This window comes from Oncorhynchus kisutch, linkage group LG28 (genome assembly GCF_002021735.2).
Source record: "Oncorhynchus kisutch isolate 150728-3 linkage group LG28, Okis_V2, whole genome shotgun sequence".
In the NCBI taxonomy this organism is placed as follows: domain Eukaryota; kingdom Metazoa; phylum Chordata; class Actinopteri; order Salmoniformes; family Salmonidae; genus Oncorhynchus; species Oncorhynchus kisutch.
The window spans coordinates 49404456-49429451 of record NC_034201.2 but is presented as its reverse complement, the minus strand read 5'-3'; the positions used below and the strand labels follow the sequence as shown (position 1 = coordinate 49429451).

The window sequence follows — 24996 nt, the reverse complement described above, 5'->3', positions numbered from 1 at the left end:
ACTACATGTTATAGCTGGGACCCTTTGGATGACAAATCAGAGGAAGATTTTCAAAAAGTAAGTTAATATTTTATCTCTATTTGTGCATGTATGAAACCTGTGCTGGTGGAAAAATATTTTGATGTGGGACGCCGTCCTCAAACAATCACATGGCATACTTTCACTGTAATAGCTACTGTAAATCGGACAGTGCAGTTAGATTAACAAGACTTTAAGCTTTCAGCCGATATAAGACACTTATATGTATCTAAATCAAAATCAAATCAAATCAAATTTATTTATATAGCCCTTCGTACATCAGCTGATATCTCAAAGTGCTGTACAGAAACCCAGCCTAAAACCCCAAACAGCAAGCAATGCAGGTGTAGAAGCACGGTGGCTAGGAAAAACTCCCTAGAAAGGCCAATACCTAGGAAGAATGTTCAATATCCATAATTTGTATGATTATTTATTGGAATCGCGCGCCCTCCGGTTTCACCAGAAGTTTAAGCGGGACGCCTATTTAAGTAGTATATTTAGTATATATATATATACCTATTTAAGTAGTATATTTAGTATATATATATATATACCTATTTAAGTAGTACTTGAAGTGTTTTTACTTAAGTACTTTACACCACTGTGTAAAAGTCCCCAAAGACTCGGAGATCTCTAACTGACCTTTATAAAAGACAAAAGGTTATTCATTTTATGGCAAAAGTAGCTACATGACTGAATCATGCCACATAAATGTTTTGCGGTTGTGTGAATACATGTCACTGGAAGTATTCAGTGTGTGAATACATGTCACTGGAAGTATTCAGTGTGTTAATACATGTCACTGGAAGTATTCCGTGTGAATACATGTCACTGGAAGTATTCAGTGTGTGAATACATGTCACTGGAAGTATTCCGTGTGAATACATGTCACTGGAAGTATTCAGTGTGAATACATGTCACTGGAAGTATTCAGTGTGTGAATACATGTCACTGGAAGTATTCAGTGTGTGAATACATGTCACTGGAAGTATTCAGTGTGTTAATACATGTCACTGGAAGTATTCCGTGTGAATACATGTCACTGGAAGTATTCAGTGTGTGAATACATGTCACTGAAAGTATTCAGTGTGTGAATACATGTCACTGGAAGTATTCCGTGTGAATACATGTCACTGGAAGTATTCAGTGTGTGAATACATGTCACTGGAAGTATTCAGTGTGAATACATGTCACTGGAAGTATTCAGTGTGTGAATACATGTCACTGGAACTATTCAGTGTGAATACATGTCACTGGAAGTATTCAGTGTGTGAATACATGTCACTGGAAGTATTCAGTGTGAATACATGTCACTGGAAGTATTCAGTGTGTGAATACATGTCACTGGAAGTATTCAGTGTGAATACATGTCACTGGAAGTATTCAGTGTGAATACATGTCACTGGAAGTATTCAGTGTGTGAATACATGTCACTGGAAGTATTCAGTGTGAATACATGTCACTGGAAGTATTCAGTGTGTGAATACATGTCACTGGAAGTATTCAGTGTGTTAATACATGTCACTGGAAGTATTCCGTGTGAATACATGTCACTGGAAGTATTCAGTGTGTGAATACATGTCACTGGAAGTATTCCGTGTGAATACATGTCACTGGAAGTATTCAGTGTGTGAATACATGTCACTGGAAGTATTCAGTGTGTGAATACATGTCACTGGAAGTATTCAGTGTGTGAATACATGTCACTGGAAGTATTCCATGTGAATACATGTCACTGGAAGTATTCAGTGTGTGAATACATGTCACTGGAAGTATTCCGTGTGAATACATGTCACTGGAAGTATTCAGTGTGTGAATACATGTCACTGGAAGTATTCAGTGTGAATACATGTCACTGGAAGTATTCAGTGTGTGAATACATGTCACTGGAAGTATTCAGTGTGAATACATGTCACTGGAAGTATTCAGTGTGTGAATACATGTCACTGGAGGTATTCAGTGTGAATACATGTCACTGGAAGTATTCAGTGTGAATACATGTCACTGGAAGTATTCAGTGTGTGAATACATGTCACTGGAAGTATTCAGTGTGAATACATGTCACTGGAAGTATTCAGTGTGTGAATACATGTCACTGGAAGTATTCAGTGTGTGAATACATGTCACTGGAAGTATTCAGTGTGTTAATACATGTCACTGGAAGTATTCCGTGTGAATACATGTCACTGGAAGTATTCAGTGTGTGAATACATGTCACTGGAAGTATTCCGTGTGAATACATGTCACTGGAAGTATTCAATGTGTGAATACATGTCACTGGAAGTATTCAGTGTGAATACATGTCACTGGAAGTATTCAGTGTGTGAATACATGTCACTGGAAGTATTCAGTGTGTGAATACATGTCACTGGAAGTATTCAGTGTGTTAATACATGTCACTGGAAGTATTCCGTGTGAATACATGTCACTGGAAGTATTCAGTGTGTGAATACATGTCACTGGAAGTATTCAGTGTGAATACATGTCACTGGAAGTATTCAGTGTGTGAATACATGTCACTGGAAGTATTCAGTGTGAATACATGTCACTGGAAGTATTCAGTGTGTGAATACATGTCACTGGAAGTATTCAGTGTGAATACATGTCACTGGAAGTATTCAGTGTGAATACATGTCACTGGAAGTATTCAGTGTGTGAATACATGTCACTGGAAGTATTCAGTGTGAATACATGTCACTGGAAGTATTCAGTGTGTGAATACATGTCACTGGAAGTATTCAGTGTGTGAATACATGTCACTGGAAGTATTCAGTGTGTTAATACATGTCACTGGAAGTATTCCGTGTGAATACATGTCACTGGAAGTATTCAGTGTGTGAATACATGTCACTGGAAGTATTCAGTGTGAATACATGTCACTGGAAGTATTCAGTGTGTGAATACATGTCACTGGAAGTATTCAGTGTGTGAATACATGTCACTGGAAGTGTGAATACCTCCTCTCCTCTCCTCTCCTCTCCTCTCCTCTCCTCTCCTCTCCTCTCCTCTACTCTACTCTACTCTACTCTACTCTCCCTTCTTCTCTCCTCTCCCCTCCAGGTGTATGAGCATGCTGATGGCAGTAAGAGTCTGAAGTTGGGAGACTTTGGTCTGGCCACGGTAGTAGACGGACCTCTCTACACAGTCTGTGGGACACCCACATATGTAGCACCCGAGATCATCGCAGAGACAGGGTACGTGTGTCTCCTTACCCCCCCCCCCCCTCTCCCTCTTCTACCTCCCTCTCTCTCTCTCTCTCTTCCACTTCCCTCTCTCTCTATCTTACCCTCTTCCCTCTCTCTCTCTCTCTCTCTCTCTCTCTCCTCTCTCTCTCTCTCTCTCCCTCTTCCACCTCGCTCTCTCTCTCTCTCTCTCTCCCTCCCTCCTCCACCTATCTCTCTATCTCTCTCTCCCTCTTCCTCTCTCTCTATCTCTTCCACCTCCCTCTCTCTCTCCCACCCCCCTCTCTCTCCCTCTCCCTCTCCCTCCTTCCTCCAACTCTCTCTCTCTTCCACCTCCCTCTCTCTCTCTCTCTCTCTCCCTCCCTCCCTTTCTCTCTCTCTCCCTCTCTCTCCCTTCCTGTCTCTCTCCCTCTCTCTCCCTCCCTCCCTCCTCCAACTCTCTATCTATCTCTTCCACCTCCCTCTCTCTCTCTCTCCCTCCTTTTCTCTCTCTCTCCCTCTCTCTCTCTCCCTTCCTGTCTCTCTCTCTCCCTCGCTCTTTCTCTCTGACCTGTGTATTCTCTCTCTCTCTTTGTGTTCTAGGTATGGCCTTAAGGTAGATATCTGGGCAGTAGGAGTCATCGCCTACATCTTGTTGTGTGGCTTCCCTCCCTTCCGTGGGTAAGATCAACTGAATCCTGACTACACAGTTATGGTGAATTACACAGTTAAACTGTCCCACTGTACACGAAACCCCTTTCCAATCTGACATGTAATACTGACTGTCTTCACTTTGATGAATCAACGTCTGGAGTGGAATCCAGAGCTTCAGTGATTGGTGCCGTGCCCCGTCATGTGGTTGGAAGGAGGTAGTGCTGAATCTCTGAGCCCAGAGAAAGGCTATCGGCATGCCAACAACATCATATGGAACCAGCGCTGATATTTAGTTTTAGTTTTAGAGTTCTGATACATGGTGGGTTGCGTAGCAACAGCGCTAGTAGCTAGCTAACACCAGTCAGATGAGTGGAAAGCTACAAACAACGGAAGCTATATCTATTTATAGGTTTTCCACATAACTGAAGTCATCTGTGTTAAACCATGGGCCTTGACACTTGCGTGTAACAGGCATATAAGATAGCGAATGTCCTATCCAGTAACGTTCGCTAGCTACAAGCTAACAAGTCTGTAATGTTAACTGTATGGACGGCAACGGCACAATTTTTATTAATTTTTTTACCTTTATTTAACTAGGCAAGTCAGTTAAGAACAAATTCTTATTTTCAATGACGGCCTAGGAACAGTGGGTTAACTGCCTGTTCAGGGGCAGAACGACAGATTTGTACCTTGTCAGCTCAGGGGTTTGAACTTGCAACCTTCCGGTTACTAGTCCACCGCTCTAACCACTAGGCTACCCTTCAATGATGACAATATACAGTAACCAGTCATACATACATACAGCTCCTCATTCAAAGGTTTTTCTTTATTTTTTAATATTTTTTACATTGTAGAATAATAGTGATGACATCAAACTATGAAGTAATATACCAGACCTCCTCTGGCCTTATTGATTAAATATACCAGACCTCCTCTGGCCTTATTGATTAAATATACCAGACCTCCTCTGGCCTTATTGATTAAATATACCAGACCTCCTCTGCCCTTATTGATTAAATATACCAGACCTCCTCTGGCCTTATTGATTAAATATACCACCCCCCTCTGGCCTTATTGATTAAATATACCAGACCTCCTCTGGCCTTATTGATTAAATATACCACCCCCCTCTGGCCTTATTGATTAAATATACCAGACCTCCTCTGGCCTTATTGATTAAATATACCAGACCTCCTCTGGCCTTATTGATTAAATATACAGACCTCCTCTGGCCTTATTGATTAAATATACCAGACCTCCTCTGGCCTTATTGATTAAATATACCAGACCTCCTCTGGCCTTATTGATTAAATATACCAGACCTCCTCTGGCCTTATTGATTAAATATACCAGACCTCCTCTGTCCTTATTGATTAAATATACCAGACCTCCTCTGTCCTTATTGATTAAATATACCAGACCTCCTCTGTCCTTATTGATTAAATATACCAGACCTCCTCTGTCCTTATTGATTAAATATACCAGACCTCCTCTGTCCTTATTGATTAAATATACCAGACCTCCTCTGTCCTTATTGATTAAATATACCAGACCTCCTCTGGCCTTATTGATTAAATATACCAGACCTCCTCTGGCCTTATTGATTAAATATACCAGACCTCCTCTGGCCTTATTGATTAAATATACCAGACCTCCTCTGTCCTTATTGATTAAATATACCAGACCTCCTCTGTCCTTATTGATTAAATATACCAGACCTCCTCTGGCCTTATTGATTAAATATACCAGACCTCCTCTGGCCTTATTGATTAAATATACCAGACCTCCTCTGTCCTTATTGATTAAATATACCAGACCTCCTCTGGCCTTATTGATTAAATATACCAGACCTCCTCTGGCCTTATTGATTAAATATACCAGACCTCCTCTGGCCTTATTGATTAAATATACCAGACCTCCTCTGTCCTTATTGATTAAATATACCAGACCTCCTCTGGCCTTATTGATTAAATATACCAGACCTCCTCTGGCCTTATTGATTAAATATACCAGACCTCCTCTGGCCTTATTGATTAAATATACCAGACCTCCTCTGTCCTTATTGATTAAATATACCAGACCTCCTCTGGCCTTATTGATTAAATATACCAGACCTCCTCTGGCCTTATTGATTAAATATACCAGACCTCCTCTTGCCTTATTGATTAAATATACCAGACCTCCTCTGGCCTTATTGATTAAATATACCAGACCTCCTCTGGCCTTATTGATTAAATATACCAGACCTCCTCTGGCCTTATTGATTAAATATACCAGACCTCCTCTGGCCTTATTGATTAAATATACCAGACCTCCTCTGGCCTTATTGATTAAATATACCAGACCTCCTCTGGCCTTATTGATTAAATATACCAGACCTCCTCTGGCCTTATTGATTAAATATACCAGACCTCCTCTGGCCTTATTGATTAAATATACCAGACTCCTCTGGCCTTATTGATTAAATATACCAGACCTCCTCTGGCCTTATTGATTAAATATACCAGACCTCCTCTGGCCTTATTGATTAAATATACCAGACCTCCTCCGGCCTTATTGATTAAATATACCAGACCTCCTCTGGCCTTATTGATTAAATATACCAGACCTCCTCTGTCCTTATTGATTAAATATACCAGACCTCCTCTGCCTTATTGATTAAATATACCAGACCTCCTCTGGCCTTATTGATTAAATATACCAGACCTCCTCTGTCCTTATTGATTAAATATACCAGACCTCCTCTGTCCTTATTGATTAAATATACCAGACCTCCTCTGTCCTTATTGATTAAATATACCAGACCCTCCTCTGTCCTTATTGATTAAATATACCAGACCTCCTCTGTCCTTATTGATTAAATATACCAGACCTCCTCTGTCCTTATTGATTAAATATACCAGACCTCCTCTGGCCTTATTGATTAAATATACCAGACCTCCTCTGGCCTTATTGATTAAATATACCAGACCTCCTCTGGCCTTATTGATTAAATATACCAGACCTCCTCTGTCCTTATTGATTAAATATACCAGACCTCCTCTGTCCTTATTGATTAAATATACCAGACCTCCTCTGGCCTTATTGATTAAATATACCAGACCTCCTCTGGCCTTATTGATTAAATATACCAGACCTCCTCTGTCCTTATTGATTAAATATACCAGACCTCCTCTGGCCTTATTGATTAAATATACCAGACCTCCTCTGGCCCTTACTTGATAAAGTATACCAGACTCCTCTGGCCTATTGATTAAATATACCAGACCTCCTCTGTCCTTATTGATTAAATATACCAGACCTCCTCTGGCCTTATTGATTAAATATACCAGACCTCCTCTGGCCTTATTGATTAATATACCAGACCTCCTCTGGCCTTATTATTAAATATACCAGACCTCCTCTGTCCTTATTGATTAAATTATACAGACCTCCTCTGGCCTTATTGATTAAATATACCAGAACCTCCTCTGGCCTTATTGATTAAATATACCAGACCTCCTCTGCCTTATTGATTTAAATATACCAGACCTCCTCTGGCCTTATTGGATTAAATATACCAGACCTCCTCTGGCCTTATTGATTAAATATACCAGACCTCCTCTGGCCTTATTGATTAAATATACCAGACCTCCTCTGGCCTTATTGATTAAATATACCAGACCTCCTCTGGCCTTATTGATTAAATATACCAGACCTCCTCTGGCCTTATTGATTAAATATACCAGACCTCCTCTGGCCTTATTGATTAAATATACCAGACCTCCTCTGGCCTTATTGATTAAATATACCAGACCTCCTCTGGCCTTATTGATTAAATATACCAGACCTCCTCTGGCCTTATTGATAAATATACCAGACCTCCTCCTGGCCTTATTGATTAAATATACCAGACCTCCTCTGGCCTTATTGATTAAATATACCAGACCTCCTCTGGCCTTATTGATTAAATATACCAGACCTCCTCTGGCCTTATTGATTAAATATACCAGACCTCCTCTGGCCTTATTGATTAAATATACCAGACCTCCTCTGGCCTTATTGATTAAATATACCAGACCTCCTCTGGCCTTATTGATTAAATATACCAGACCTCCTCTGGCCTTATTGATTAAATATACCAGACCTCCTCTGGCCTTATTGATTAAATATACCAGACCTCCTCTGGCCTTATTGATTAAATATACCAGACCTCCTCTGGCCTTATTGATTAAATATACCAGACGTCCTCTGGCCTTATTGATTAAATATACCAGACCTCCTCTGGCCTTATTGATTAAATATACCAGACCTCCTCTGGCCTTATTGATTAAATATACCAGACGTCCTCTGGCCTTATTGATTAAATATACCAGACCTCCTCTGGCCTTATTGATTAAATATACCAGACCTCCTCTGGCCTTATTGATTAAATATACCAGACCTCCTCTGGCCTTATTGATTAAATATACCAGACCTCCTCTGGCCTTATTGATTAAATATACCAGTCCTCCTCTGGCCTTATTGATTAAATATACCAGACGTCCTCTGGCCTTATTGATTAAATATACCAGACGTCCTCTGGCCTTATTGATTAAATATACCAGACGTCCTCTGGCCTTATTGATTAAATATACCAGACCTCCTCTGGCCTTATTGATTAAATATACCAGACCTCCTCTGGCCTTATTGATTAAATATACCAGACGTCCTCTGGCCTTATTGATTAAATATACCAGACCTCCTCTGGCCTTATTGCTTAAATATACCACCCCCCTCTGGCCTTATTGATTAAATATACCACCCCCCTCTGGCCTTATTGATTAAATATACCAGACTCCTCTGGCCTTATTGATTAAATATACCAGACCTCCTCTGGCCTTATTGATTAAATATACCTGACGTCCTCTGGCCTTATTGATTAAATATACCTGACGTCCTCTGGCCTTATTGATTAAATATACCAGACGTCCTCTGGCCTTATTGATTGAATATACCAGACGTCCTCTGGCCTTATTGATTAAATATACCAGACGTCCTCTGGCCTTATTGATTAAATATACCAGACCTCCTCTGGCCTTATTGATTAAATATACCAGACCTCCTCTGGCCTTATTGATTAAATATACCAGACCTCCTCTGGCCTTATTGATTAAATATACCAGACCTCCTCTGGCCTTATTGATTAAATATCCCAGACCTCCTCTGGCCTTATTGCTTAAATATACCAGACTCCTCTGGCCTTATTGATTAAATATACCAGACCTCCTCTGGCCTTATTGATTAAATATACCAGACCTCCTCTGGCCTTATTGATTAAATATACCAGACCTCCTCTGGCCTTATTGATTAAATATACCAGACTCCTCTGGCCTTATTGATTAAATATACCAGACTCCTCTGGCCTTATTGATTAAATATACCAGACCTCCTCTGGCCTTATTGATTAAATATACCAGACCACCTCTGGCCTTATTGCTTAAATATACCAGTCCTCCTCTGACCTTATTGATTAAATATACCAGACCTCCTCTGGCCTTATTGATTAAATATACCAGACTCCTCTGGCCTTATTGATTAAATATACCAGACCTCCTCTGGCCTTATTGATTAAATATACCAGACCTCCTCTGGCCTTATTGATTAAATATATCACCCCCCTCTGGCCTTATTGATTAAATATACCAGTCCTCCTCTGGCCTTATTGATTAAATATACCAGACCTCCTCTGGCCTTATTGATTAAATATACCAGACCCCCTCTGGCCTTATTGATTAAATATACCAGACCCCCTCTGGCCTTATTGATTAAATATACCAGACTCCTCTGGCCTTATTGATTAAATATACCAGACCTCCTCTGGCCTTATTGATTAAATATACCACCCCCCTCTGGCCTTATTGATTAAATATACCAGACCTCCTCTGGCCTTATTGATTAAATATACCACCCCCCTCTGGCCTTATTGATTAAATATACCACCCCCCTCTGGCCTTATTGATTAAATATCCCAGACCTCCTCTGGCCTTATTGATTAAATATACCAGACCTCCTCTGGCCTTATTGATTAAATATACCAGACTCCTCTGGCCTTATTGATTAAATATACCAGACCTCCTCTGGCCTTATTGATTAAATATACCTGACCTCCTCTGGCCTTATTGATTAAATATACCAGACTCCTCTGGCCTTATTGATTAAATATACCAGACCCCCTCTGGCCTTATTGATTAAATATACCAGACCCCCTCTGGCCTTATTGATTAAATATACCAGACCTCCTCTGGCCTTATTGATTAAATATACCAGACCCCTCTGGCCTTATTGATTAAATATACCTGACCTCCTCTGGCCTTATTGATTAAATATACCAGACCCCTTCTGTCCTTATTGATTAAATATACCAGACCCCTCTGGCCTTATTGATTAAATATACCAGACCCCCTCTGGCCTTATTGATTAAATATACCAGACCTCCTCTGGCCTTATTGATTAAATATACCAGACTCCTCTGGCCTTATTGATTAAATATACCAGACCTCCTCTGGCCTTATTGATTAAATATACCAGACCTCCTCTGGCCTTATTGATTAAATATACCACCCCCCTCTGGCCTTATTGATTAAATATACCAGTCCTCCTCTGGCCTTATTGATTAAATATACCAGACCTCCTCTGGCCTTATTGATTAAATATACCAGACCCCCTCTGGCCTTATTGATTAAATATACCAGACCCCCTCTGGCCTTATTGATTAAATATACCAGACTCCTCTGGCCTTATTGATTAAATATACCAGACCTCCTCTGGCCTTATTGATTAAATATACCACCCCCCTCTGGCCTTATTGATTAAATATACCAGACCTCCTCTGGCCTTATTGATTAAATATACCACCCCCCCTCTGGCCTTATTGATTAAATATACCACCCCCCTCTGGCCTTATTGATTAAATATCCCAGACCTCCTCTGGCCTTATTGATTAAATATACCAGACCTCCTCTGGCCTTATTGATTAAATATACCAGACTCCTCTGGCCTTATTGATTAAATATACCAGACCTCCTCTGGCCTTATTGATTAAATATACCTGACCTCCTCTGGCCTTATTGATTAAATATACCAGACTCCTCTGGCCTTATTGATTAAATATACCAGACCCCCTCTGGCCTTATTGATTAAATATACCAGACCCCCTCTGGCCTTATTGATTAAATATACCAGACCTCCTCTGGCCTTATTGATTAAATATACCAGACTCCTCTGGTCTTATTGATTAAATATACCAAACTCCTCTGGCCTTATTGATTAAATATACCAGACCCCCTCTGGCCTTATTGATTAAATATACCAGACCCCTTCTGGCCTTATTGATTAAATATACCAGACCCCCTCTGACCTTATTGATTAAATATACCAGACCCCCTCCGGCCTTATTGATTAAATATACCAGACCCCCTCTGGCCTTATTGATTAAATATACCAGACCCCTCTGGCCTTATTGATTAAATATACCTGACCTCCTCTGGCCTTATTGATTAAATATACCAGACCCCTTCTGTCCTTATTGATTAAATATACCAGACCCCTCTGGCCTTATTGATTAAATATACCAGACCCCCTCTGGCCTTATTGATTAAATATACCAGACCTCCTCTGGCCTTATTGATTAAATATCCACCCCCCCTCTGCCCTTATTGATTAAATATACCAGACTCCTCTGGCCTTATTGATTAAATATACCAGACCTCCTCTGGCCTTATTGATTAAATATACCAGACCTCCTCTGGCCTTATTGATTAAATATACCAGACTCCTTCTGGCCTTATTGATTAAATATACCAGACCTCCTCTGGCCTTATTGATTAAATATACCAGACCCCCTCTGGCCTTATTGATTAAATATACCAGACCTCCTCTGGCCTTATGATTAAATATACCAGACTCCTCTGGCCTTATTGATGTAAATATACCAGACCTCCTCTGGCCTTATTGATTAAATATACCAGACCTCCTCTGGCCTATTGATTAAATATACCAGACCTCCTCTGGCCTTATTGATTAAATATACCAGACCTCCTCTGGCCTGGATTGATTAAATATACCAGACCTCCTCTGGCCTTATTGATTAAATATACCAGACCTCCTCTGGCCTTATTGATTAAATATACCAGACCTCCTCTGGCCTTATTGATTAAATATACCAGACCTCCTCTGGCCTTATTGATTAAATATACCAGACCTCCTCTGGCCTTATTGATTAAATATACCAGACCTCCTCTGGCCTTATTGATTAAAACTATACCAGACCTCCTCTGGCCTTATTGATTAAATATACCAGACCTCCTCTGCCCTTATTGATTAATATACCAGACCTCCTCTGGCCTTATTGATTAATATACCAGACCTCCTCTGGCCTATTGATTAAATATACCAGACCTCCTCTGCCCTTATTGATTAAATATACCAGACCTCCTCTGCCCTTATAGATTAATTCTAAGATATTGTATATTAATGTTTTTATGTGTTTCTCTATGTTGTGTATAGGAGCAGTGATGACCAGGAGGTGTTGTTTGACCAGATCCTAATGAGGCAGCTGGAGTTCCCTCTCCTTTACTGGGACAATGTCTCAGAGACTGCCAAGGAGCTGATCAGGTCCATGCTGCAGGTGGAGGTGGATCAGAGATACACAGCAGAACAGGTGTTGGAGCACCCTTGGGTCAAGGTGAGTAGAACCTCTCCCCTTATACTCTACCGTACTATAGCATTGATTCCCCATCTTGGTCCTTGGGGACGATAAGGGCTAACACGTGTTTGTCTTTGCCCGTGTCCAGACGATGGCACGTCAGCTCTGCTCATAAGCAGTATTTATTTGTCTTGCGTGTTTTTTCATACAAGCATTTCACTACAACCCGCAATAACATATGTGTAGTTGACCAATCACATCTGCTAAATATGTGTATGACCAATCACATCTGCTAAATATGTGTGTGACCAATCACATCTGCTGAATATGTGTGTGTGACCAATCACATTTGATTGGAACATCTAACATTCTACTCTGTGTGATTGCAAACCTTGTTCTATATAATCTATCTATAGTCCATCAATAATCTATCTATAGTCCATCAATAATCTATCTATAGTCCATCAATAATCTATCTATAGTCCATCTATAATCTATCTATAGTCCATCTATATAATCTATCTATAGTCCATCTATATAATCTATCTATAGTCCATCTATATAATCTATCTATAGTCCATCTATATAATCTATCTATAGTCCATCTATATAATCTATCTATAGTCCATCTATATAATCTATCTATAGTCCATCTATATAATCTATCTATAGTCCATCTATATAATCTATCTATAGTCCATCTATATAATCTATCTATAGTCCATCTATATAATATCTATCTATAGTCCATCTATATAATCTATCTATAGTCCATCTATATAATCTATCTATAGTCCATCTATATAATCTATCTATAGTCCATCTATATAATCTATCTATAGTCCATCTATATAATCTATCTATAGTCCATCTATATAATCTATCTATAGTCCATCTATATAATCTATCTATAGTCCATCTATATAATCTATCTATAGTCCATCTATATAATCTATCTATAGTCCATCTATATAATCTATCTATAGTCCATCTATATAATCTATCTATGTCCATCTATATATCTATCTATCTATAGTCCCATCTATATAATCTATCTATAGTCCATCTATATAATCTATCTATAGTCCATCTATATAATCTATCTATAGTCCATCTAATATAATCTATCTATAGTCCATCTATATAATCTATCTATAGTCCATCTATATAATCTATCTATAGTCCATCTATATAATCTATCTATAGTCCATCAATAATCTATCTATCTATAGTCCATCAATAATCTATCTATCTATAGTCCATCAATAATCTATCTATAGTCCATCTATATAATCTATCTATCTATAGTCCATCTATATAATCTATCTATAGTCCATCTATATAATCTATCTATAGTCCATCTATATAATCTATCTATCTATAGTCCATCAATAATCTATCTATAGTCCATCTATATACAGTGGGGCAAAAAAAGTATTTAGTCAGCCACCAATTGTGCAAGTTCTCCCACTTTAAAAGATGAGAGGCCTCTAATTTTCATCATAGGTACACTTCAACTATGACAGACAAAAGGAGAAAAAAAAATCCAGAAAATCACATTGTAGGATGTTTAATGAATTTATTTGCAAATTATGGTGGAAAATAAGTATTTGGTCAATAACAAAAGTTTATCGCAATACTTTGTTATATACCCTTTGTTGGCAATGACAGAGGTCAAACATTTTCTGTAAGTCTTCACAAGGTTTTCACACACTGTTGCTGGTATTTTGGCCCATTCCTCCATGCAGATCTCCTCTAGAGCAGTGATGTTTTGGGGCTGTTGCTGAGCAACACAGACTTTCAACTCCCTCCAAAGATTTTCTATGGGGTTGAGATCTGGAGACTGGCTAGGCCACTCCAGGACCTTGAAATGCTTCTTACGAAGCCACTCCTTCATTGCCCGGGCGTTGTGTTTGGGATCATTGTCATACTGAAAGACCCAGCCACATTTCATCTTCAATGCCCTTGCTGATGGAAGGGGGTTTTCACTCAAAATCTCACGATACATGGCCCCATTCATTCTTTCCTTTACACGGATCAGTCGTCCTGGTCCCTTTGCAGAAAAACAGCCCCAAAGCATGATGTTTCCACCCCCATGCTTCACAGTAGGTATGGTGTTCTTTGGATGCAACTCAGCATTCTTTGTCCTCCAAACACGACGAGTTGAGTTTTTACCAAAAAGGTCTATTTTGGATTCATCTGACCATATGACGTTTTCCCAATCTTCTTCTGGATAATCCAAATGCTCTCTAGCAAACATCAGACGGGCCTGGACATGTACTGGCTTAAGCAGGGGGACACGTCTGGCACTGCAGGATTTGAGTCCCTGGCGGCGTAGTGTGTTACTGATGGTAGGCTTTGTTACTTTGGTCCCAGCTCTCTGCAGGTCATTCACTAGGTCCCCCAGTGTGGTTCTGGGATTTTTGCTCACCATTCTTTTGATCATTTTGACCCCACGGGGTGAGATCTTGCGTGGAGCCACAGATCGAGGGAGATTATCAGTGGTCTTATATCTCTGCCATTTCCTAATAATTGCTCCCACAGTTGATTTCTTCAAACCAAGCTGCTTACCTATTGCAGATTCAGTCTTCCCAGCCTGGTGCAGGTCTACAATTTTGTTTCTGGTGTCCTTTGACAGCTCTTTGGTATGGGCCATAGTGGAGTTTGGAGTGTGACTGTTTGAGGTTGTGGACAGGTGTCTTTTATACTGATAACAAGTTCAAACAGGTGCCATTAATACAGGTAACGAGTGGAGGACAGAGGAGCCTCTTAAATAAGAAGTTAAAGGTCTGTGAGAGCCAGAAATCTTGCTTGTGGTGACCAAATACTTATTTTCCACCATAATTTGCAAATAAATTTATAAAAAATCCTACAATGTGATTTTCTGGATTTTTTCTCTCATTTTGTCTGTCATAGTTAAAGTGTACCTATGATGAAATTACAGGCCTCTCTCATCTTTTTAAGTGGGAGAACTTGCACAATTGGTGGCTGACTAAATACTTTTTTGCCCCACTGTAATCTATCTATCTATAGTCCATCTATTCATGCTCTATACCCTCACTATCTACAGTACAGGATGTCTACAACGTCTCAGAAACTGTCTTGTACATCATGTCAATCTATAGTCTATCTATATAATCTATCTATCTATAGTCTATCTACCCTCACTACCTACAGTACAGGGTGTCTACAACGTCTCAGAAACTGTCTTGTACATCATGTCAATGGTTTTTCAGTTTGAACATCCAACGTTTTACTGTGGGTCTTAAATAGGATTAATGTAGTGTGAAGGGAAATCTTATTCTCCTCTCCTCTCCTCTCTTCTCTTCTCTTCTCTTCTCTTCTCCTCTCCTCTCTTCTCCTCTCTTCTTCCCTTCCTCTCCTCTCCTCTCCTCTCCTCTCCTCTCCTCTCCTCTCCTCTCCTCTCCTCCCTCCTCTCCTCTCCTCTCTCTCCTCTCCTCTCCTCCTCCTCTCCTCTCCTCTCTCTCCTCTCCTCTCCTCTCCTCTCTCTCCTCTTCTCTTCTCTCCTCTCTTCTCCTCTCTTCTTCCCTTCCCTCTCCTCTCTTCTCTTCTCTTCTCCTCTCCTCTCTTCTCCTCTCTTCTTCCCTTCTCTCTCCTCTCCTCTCCTCTCCTCTCCTCTCCTCTCCTCTCCTCTCCTCTCCTCTCCTCTCCTCTCCTCTCCTCTCCTCTCCTCTCCTCTCCTCTCTTCTACAATTCTCTCTCCTCTCCTCTCCTCTCCTCTCCTCTCCTCTCCTCTCCTCTCCTCTCCTCTCCTCTCCTCTCCTCTCCTCTCCTCTCCTCTCCTCTCCTCTCTTCTCTTCTCTTCTCTTCTCCTCTCTTCTCCTCTCTTCTTCCCTTCCCTCTCCTCTCTTCTCTTCTCTTCTCCTCTCCTCTCTTCTCCTCTCTTCTTCTCTCCTCTCCTCTCCTCTCCTCTCCTCTCCTCTCCTCTCCTCTCCTCTCCTCTCCTCTCCTCTCCTCTCCTCTCCTCTCCTCTCCTCTCCTCTCTTCTACAATTCTCTCTCCTCTCCTCTCCTCTCCTCTCCTCTCCTCTCCTCTCCTCTCCTCTCCTCTCCTCTCCTCTCCTCTCCTCTCCTCTCCTCTCCTCTCCTCTCCTCTCTCTCTCTGCAGGATGGCGGTGTGTCAGAGAATGAACAGGAGCTGTCAGTAGCAGGAAAGTTAAAGAAGCACTTCAACACCGGCCCTAAAGCTAATGACACCACCGCCGGGGTGTCTGTCATTACGGTAAACACCGCCCAGGAAAGATTGATGCTGACATGTCTGTTGTTGTTTTTTACTCGGCACCACTAAGTTGTACTGGCTTTGTCTTTGGCTCTCAGTCTGAATTAACTGAATTGAACTCCTGGTTTAGAAATCTAAATGTAGTGGTTTCCACTGGTTTGATACCCGCAAAGGTTACATGTTTTACTGGTTTCTCTATAAGTCCTACTGGTTTAAACCTGGTTTCTCTGATTGTTACTGGTTTTAAAGCTTACTGGTTTCTCTATAAGTCCTACTGGTTTAAACCTGGTTTCCACTGGTTTGATACCTGCAATGGTTAAATGTTTTACTGGTTTCTCTATAAGTCCTACTGGTTTAAACCTGGTTTCCACTGGTTTGATACCTGCAAAGGTTAAATGTTTTACTGGTTTCTCTACAAGTAATACTGGTTTAAACCTGGTTTCTCTGATTGTTACTGGTTTTAAAAGGTTGACTGTACTTGTTTCTCTTTAAATCCTACTGGTTTTAAAGGTTACTGGTGTTTCATTAAGTCCTACTGGGTTTAATTGTTACTGGTTTCTCTATAAGTCCTACTGGTTTTTCATAAAGTTATACTGGTTTAAAAGGCTACTGGTTTCTCTTTAAGTTATTCTGGTTTTAAAGGTTGCTGGTTTTTCATTAAGTTATACTGGTTTTAAAGGCTACTGGTTTCTCTATAAATCCTAGTGGTTTAAAAGGTTACTGGTTTTTCATTAAAGTTATACTGGTTTTAAAGGCTACTGGTTTCTCTATAAATCCTAGTGGATTAAAAGGTTACTGGTTTTTCATTAAGTTATACTGGTTTTAAAGGCTACTGGTTTCTCTATAAGTCCTAGTGGATTTAAAGGATACTGGTTTCTGTGTTCTGTTGTCCAGTTGGAGCACAGCTTCTGTTTGCAGCGCTCTGGGTCGTTGGACTTCTACCAGCACCCGGCCATGTACTGGATAAGGTATGACCTCCCATTGTCACGACAACCATATCCGCTCCGTTTCCTGTGGCACAGCGTGCTGATTGGCTGCTAGATTTGGCTGCTTGCTTCTGTGTGCTCCATCAGCCCCACCCATGTCCTGCCCCCCGCTCCCTCTCATATACCTCCTCTCATAGACCTCCTCTCATAGACCTCCTCTCATATACCTCCTCTCATAGACCTCCTCTCATATACCTTCTCGCATAGACCTCCTCTCATAGACCTCCTCTCATAGACCCTCTCTCATAGACCTCCTCTCATAGACATCCTCTCATAGACATCCTCTCATAGACCCCCTCTCATAGACCTCCTCTCATAGACCTCCTCTCATAGACCCCCCTCTCATAGACCCCCTTTCATAGGCCCCCTCTCATAGACCCCCTCTCATAGACCTCCTCTCATAGACCTCCTCTCATAGACCTCCTCTCATAGACCCCCCTCTCATAGTCTCCCTGTCATAGATCTCTCATAGACCCTCCTCTCATAGACCCCCCTCTCATAGACCCTCCTCTCATAGACCCCCTCTCATAGACCCCCCTCTCATAGATACCCCTCTCATAGACCCCCTCTCATAGACCTCCTCTCATAGACCCCCTCTCATAGACCTCCTCTCATAGACCTCTTATCATAGACCCCCTCTCATAGACCCCTTCTCATAGACCCCCCTCTCATAGACCTCCTCTCATAGACCCCCCTCTCATAGACCTCCTCTCATAGACCCCCCTGTCATAGACCCCCTCTCATAGACCCTCTCTCATAGACCTCCTCTCATAGACCCCCTCTCATAGACCCCCATCTCATAGACCCCCTCCCATAGACCCCCCTCTCACAGACCCCCCTCTCATAGACACCCTCTCATAGACCTCCTCTCATAGACCCCCTCTCATAGACACCCCTCTCATAGACCTCCTCTCATAGACCTCCTCTCATAGACCCCCTCTCATAGACCCCCTCTCATAGACCCCCTCTCACAGACCCCCCTCTCATAGACCCTCCTCTCATAGACCCCCTCTCATAGACCCCCTCTCATAGACCCCCTCTCACAGACCCCCCTCTCATAGACCCTCCTCTCATAAACCCCCTCTCATAGACCCCCTCTCATAGACCCCCATCTCACAGACCCCCCTCTCACAGACCCCCCTCTCATAGACCCCCTCTCATAGACCCCCCTCTCATAGACCCCCCTCTCACAGACCCCCCTCTCACAGACGCCCCTCTCACAGACCCCCTCTCACAGACCCCCCTCTCACAGACCCCCCTCTCATAGACCCCCCTCTCATAGACCCCCTCTCATAGACCCATCTCATAGACCCCCCTCTCATAGACCCCCCTCTCACAGACCCCCCTCTCACAGACCCCCCTCTCATAGACCCCCTCTCATAGACCCCCTCTCACAGACCCCCTCTCACAGACCCCCCTCTCTGACAGACCCCCCTCTCACAGACCCCCTCTCACAGACCCCCCTCTCACAGACCCCCCTCTCATAGACCCCCTCTCATAGACCCCCTCTCATAGACCCCCCTCTCATAGACCCCCCTCTCACAGACCCCCCTCTCACAGATCCCCCTCTCATAGACCCCCCTCTCACAGACCCCCCTCTCACAGACCACCCTCTCATAGACCCCCCTCTCATAGACCCCCTCTCATAGACCCCCTCTCACAGACCCCCTCTCACAGACCCCCCTCTCACTGACCCCCCTCTCATAGACCCCCCTCTCATAGACCCCCTCTCATAGACCCCCTCTCATAGACCCCCCTCTCATAGCTTCCTTCCACAGGCCCTGCCCCCGCTCCGTTTGACTGTGTAGTCTGTGGCAGGGTTTAAATGTGTGTTGTTAAGGCAACCAGGTGTGTATGGATACGTGGGTTTTCATCTGACCTTCCCTTTGCGATCCTGTGACTAACGTTTGTCTGTAGAAAAAGTGGCGCTGTCAAACTGTAAACCTCTAAACAAACTGTAAACCTCAAAACAAACTGTAAACCTCTAAACAAACTGTAAACCTCTAAACAAACTGTAAAACTCTAAACAAACCTCAGCGTGAGTGTTGTCCCTGTGAGCATCGGACCTGATTGGCTGACGCATGTCTCCTCCCCCCACAGGCCACCGCTCTTGATAAGGAGGGGAAGGTTCTCAGACGAAGACGCAACCAGGATGTGAGCTCATGCCTGTTGCCGTTGATGACAACAACAACAAAAATGGACATACCGCCCAGCTACCTCCCAGCCTGACCATCACCCCCCTCTCTCTGACCTTTAACCTCGTCTTCGCCCTTAATCCCTCGCATAGCACCATTCTCACGGGAGAGGTGAAGAGGTGGAACAGGGAACAGGGGACGGCCGTCCAAAAACAGGAAAAGAAGAAGGGAGAAAAAGAGAAACATTGTCCCATGGGACAGAGAGACAGAGACAGGGACAGAGAGACAGAGACAGGGACATGGGACAGAGAGACAGAGACAGGGACATGGGACAGAGAGCTGGAGATCTGGGCAGACATGTCAGTTAACCCTTTGTGAGGATCTATGCTCAACATGGTAACAGGTCACCTCCACCTGTCTGGGTCAACATGGTAACAGGTCACCTCCACCTGTCTGGGTCTACATGGTAACAGGTCACCTCCACCAGTCTGGGTCAATATGGTAACAGGTCACCTCCACCTGTCTGGGTCAACATGGTAACAGGTCACCTCCACCTGTCTGGGTCAACATGGTAACAGGTCAACTCCACCAGTCTGGGTCAACATGGTAACAGGTCACCTCCACCAGTCTGGGTCAACATGGTAACAGGTCACCTCCACCTGTCTGGGTCAACATGGTAACAAGTCACCTCCACCAGTCTGGGTCAAAATGGTAACAGGTCACCTCCACCAGTCTGGGTCTACATGGTAACAGGTCACCTCCACCAGTCTGGGTCAACATGGTAACAGGTCACCTCCACTAGATACAGTCTGGGTCAACATGGTAACAGGTCACCTCCACCAGTCTGGGTCAACATGGTAACAGGTCATCTCCACCAGTCTGGGTCAACATGGTGACAGGTCAACTCCACCAGTCTGGGTCAACATGGTAACAGGTCACCTCCACTAGTCTGGGTCAACATGGTAACAGGTCACCTCCACCTGTCTGGGTCAACATGGTAACAGGTCAACTCCACCAGTCTGGGTCAACATGGTAACAGGTCACCTCCACCAGTCTGGGTCAACATGGTAACAGGTCACCTCCACCTGTCTGGGTCAACATGGTAACAAGTCACCTCCACCAGTCTGGGTCAAAATGGTAACAGGTCACCTCCACCAGTCTGGGTCTACATGGTAACAGGTCACCTCCACCAGTCTGGGTCAACATGGTAACAGGTCACCTCCACCTGTCTGGGTCAACATGGTAACAGGTCACCTCCACCAGTCTGGGTCAACATGGTAACAGGTCACCTCCACCAGTCTGGGTCAACATGGTAACAGGTCATCTCCACCAGTCTGGGTCAACATGGTAACAGGTCATCTCCACCAGTCTGGGTCAACATGGTGACAGGTCACCTCCACCAGTCTGGGTCAACATGGTGACAGGTCACCTCCACCAGTCTGGGTCAACATGGTAACAGGTCACCTCCACTAGATACAGTCTGGGTCAACATGGTAACAGGTCACCTCCACCAGTCTGGGTCAACATGGTAACAGGTCATCTCCACCAGTCTGGGTCAACATGGTGACATGTCACCTCCACCAGTCTGGGTCAACATGGTAACAGGTCACCTCCACTAGATACAGTCTGGGTCAACATGGTAACAGGTCACCTCCACCTGTCTGGGTCTACATGGTAACAGGTCACCTCCACCAGTCTGGGTCAACATGATTACAGGTCACCTCCACCTGTCTGGGTCTACATGGTAACAGGTCACCTCCACCAGTCTGGGTCAACATGGTAACAGGTCACCTCCACCAGTCTGGGTCAACATGGCAACAGGTCACCTCCACCAGTCTGGGTCAACATGGTAACAGGTCACCTCCACCAGTCTGGGTCAACATGGTAACAGGTCACCTCCACCAGTCTGGGTCAACATGGTAACAGGTCATCTCCACCAGTCTGGGTCAACATGGTAACAGGTCATCTCCACCAGTCTGGGTCAACATGGTGACAGGTCACCTCCACCAGTCTGGGTCAACATGGTAACAGGTCACCTCCACTAGATACAGTCTGGGTCAACATGGTAACAGGTCACCTCCACCAGTCTGGGTCAACATGGTAACAGGTCATCTCCACCAGTCTGGGTCAACATGGTGACAGGTCAACTCCACCAGTCTCGGTCAACATGGTAACAGGTCATCTCCACTAGTCTGGGTCAACATGGTAACAGGTCACCTCCACCTGTCTGGGTCAACATGGTAACAGGTCACCTCCACCAGTCTGGGTCAACATGGTAACAGGTCACCTCCACCAGTCTGGGTCAACATGGTAACAGGTCACCTCCACCTGTCTGGGTCAACATGGTAACAAGTCACCTCCACCAGTCTGGGTCAACATGGTAACAGGTCACCTCCACCAGTCTGGGTCTACATGGTAACAGGTCACCTCCACCAGTCTGGGTCAACATGGTAACAGGTCACCTCCACCTGTCTGGGTCAACATGGTAACAGGTCACCTCCACCAGTCTGGGTCAACATGGTAACAGGTCACCTCCACCAGTCTGGGTCAACATGGTAACAGGTCTCCTCCACCAGTCTGGGTCAACATGGTAACAGGTCATCTCCACCAGTCTGGGTCAACATGGTAACAGGTCATCTCCACCAGTCTGGGTCAACATGGTGACAGGTCACTTCCACCAGTCTGGGTCAACATGGGGACAGGTCACCTCCACCAGTCTGGGTCAACATGGTAACAGGTCACCTCCACTAGATACAGTCTGGGTCAACATGGTAACAGGTCACCTCCACCAGTCTGGGTCAACATGGTAACAGGTCATCTCCACCAGTCTGGGTCAACATGGTGACAGGTCACCTCCACCAGTCTGGGTCAACATGGTAACAGGTCACCTCCAGTAGATACAGTCTGGGTCAACATGGTAACAGGTCACCTCCACCAGTCTGGGTCAACATGGTAACAGGTCACCTCCACCAGTCTGGGTCAACATGGTAACAGGTCACCACCACCAGTCTGGGTCAACATGGTAACAGGTCACCTCCACCAGTCTGGGTCAACATGGTAACAGGTCACCTCCACCTGTCTGGGTCAACATGGTAACAAGTCACCTCCACCAGTCTGGGTCAACATGGTAACAGGTCATCTCCACCAGTCTGGGTCTACATGGTAACAGGTCATCTCCACCTGTCTGGGTCAACATGGTAACAGGTCACCTCCACCAGTCTGGGTCAACATGGTGACAGGTCACCTCCACCAGTCTGGGTCAACATGGTAACAGGTCTCCTCCACCAGTCTGGGTCAACATGGTAACAGGTCATCTCCACCAGTCTGGGTCAACATGGTAACAGGTCATCTCCACCAGTCTGGGTCAACATGGTAACAGGTCACCTCCACCAGTCTGGGTCAACATGGTAACAGGTCACCTCCACCAGTCTGGGCAACATGGTAACAAGTCACCTCCACCAGTCTGGGTCAACATGGTAACAGGTCACCTCCACCAGTCTGAGTCAACATGGTAACAGGTCACCTCCACCAGTCTGGGTCAACATGGTATCAGGTTACCTCCACCAGTCTGGGTCAACATGGTAACAGGTCACCTCCACCAGTCTGGGTCAACATGTTAACAGGTCACCACCACCAGTCTGGGTCAACATGGTAACAGGTCACCTCCACCAGTCTGGGTCTACATGGTAACAGGTCACCTCCAACAGTCTGGGTCAACATGGTAACAGGTCACCTCCACCTGTCTGGGTCAACATGGTAACAGGTCCACTCCACCAGTCTGGGTCAACATGGTAACAGGTCACCTCCACCAGTCTGGGTCAACATGGTAACAGGTCACCTCCACCAGTCTGGGTCAACATGGTAACAGGTCACCTCCACCAGTCTGGGTCAACATGGTAACAGGTCACCTCCACCAGTCTGGGTCAACATGGTAACAGGTCACCTCCACCAGTCTGGGTCAACATGGTAACAGGTCATCTCCACCAGTCTGGGTCAACATGGTAACAGGTCATCTCCACCAGTCTGGGTCAACATGGTAACAGGTCACCTCCACCAGTCTGGGTCAACATGGTAACAGGTCATCTCCACCAGTCTGGGTCAACATGGCAACAGGTCACCTCCACCAGTCTGGGTCAACATGGTATCAGGTCACCTCCACCAGTCTGGGTCAACATGGTAACAGGTCACCTCCACCAGTCTGGGTCAACATGGTATCAGGTCACCTCCACCAGTCTGGGTCAACATGGTAACAGGTCACCTCCACCAGTCTGGGTCAACATGGTATCAGGTCACCTCCACCAGTCTGGGTCAACATGGTAACAGGTCACCTCCACTAGATACAGTCTGGGTCAACATGGTAACAGGTCACCTCCACCAGTCTGGGTCAACATGGTAACAGGTCATCTCCACCAGTCTGGGTCAACATGGTAACAGGTCATCTCCACCAGTCTGGGTCAACATGGTAACAGGTCACCTCCACCAGTCTGGGTCAACATGGTAACAGGTCATCTCCACCAGTCTGGGTCAACATGGCAACAGGTCACCTCCACCAGTCTGGGTCAACATGGTAACAGGTCATCTCAACCAGTCTGGGTCAACATGGTAACAGGTCACCTCCACCAGTCTGGGTCAACATGGTATCAGGTCACCTCCACCAGTCTGGGTCAACATGGTAGCAGGTCACCTCCACCAGTCTGGGTCAACATGGTATCAGGTCACCTCCACCAGTCTGGGTCAACATGGTAACAGGTCACCTCCACCAGTCTGGGTCAACATGGTATCAGGTCACCTCCACCAGTCTGGGTCAACATGGTAACAGGTCACCTCCACTAGATACAGTCTGGGTCAACATGGTAACAGGTCACCTCCACCAGTCTGGGTCAACATGGTAACAGGTCATCTCCACCAGTCTGGGTCAACATGGTGACAGGTCACCTCCACCAGTCTGGGTCAACATGGTAACAGGTCACCTCCACTAGATACAGTCTGGGTCAACATGGTAGCAGGTCACCTCCACCAGTCTGGGTCTACATGGTAACAGGTCACCTCCACCTGTCTGGGTCAACATGGTAACAGGTCAACTCCACCAGTCTGGGTCAACATGGTAACAGGTCACCTCCACTAGATACAGTCTGGGT

The 24996-nt window shown here is 44.2% G+C and overlaps 1 protein-coding gene across 1 annotated transcript in view; it reads left to right on the top strand.

Moving 5' to 3' along the window:
• Window positions 1-20328, top strand: part of LOC116358149 (serine/threonine-protein kinase DCLK1-like) — a 27932-nt gene extending 7604 nt beyond the window's left edge. The window contains exons 3-8 of the mRNA XM_031808391.1: window positions 3079-3212; window positions 3783-3860; window positions 12360-12537; window positions 16627-16740; window positions 17632-17705; window positions 19824-20328. Coding sequence (XP_031664251.1) covers window positions 3079-3212; window positions 3783-3860; window positions 12360-12537; window positions 16627-16740; window positions 17632-17705; window positions 19824-19881 — 636 coding nt within the window. The 3' untranslated portion in view covers window positions 19882-20328. The remainder of the gene's footprint in view (window positions 1-3078; window positions 3213-3782; window positions 3861-12359; window positions 12538-16626; window positions 16741-17631; window positions 17706-19823) is intronic.
• Window positions 20329-24996: the final 4668 nt, after the last annotated feature.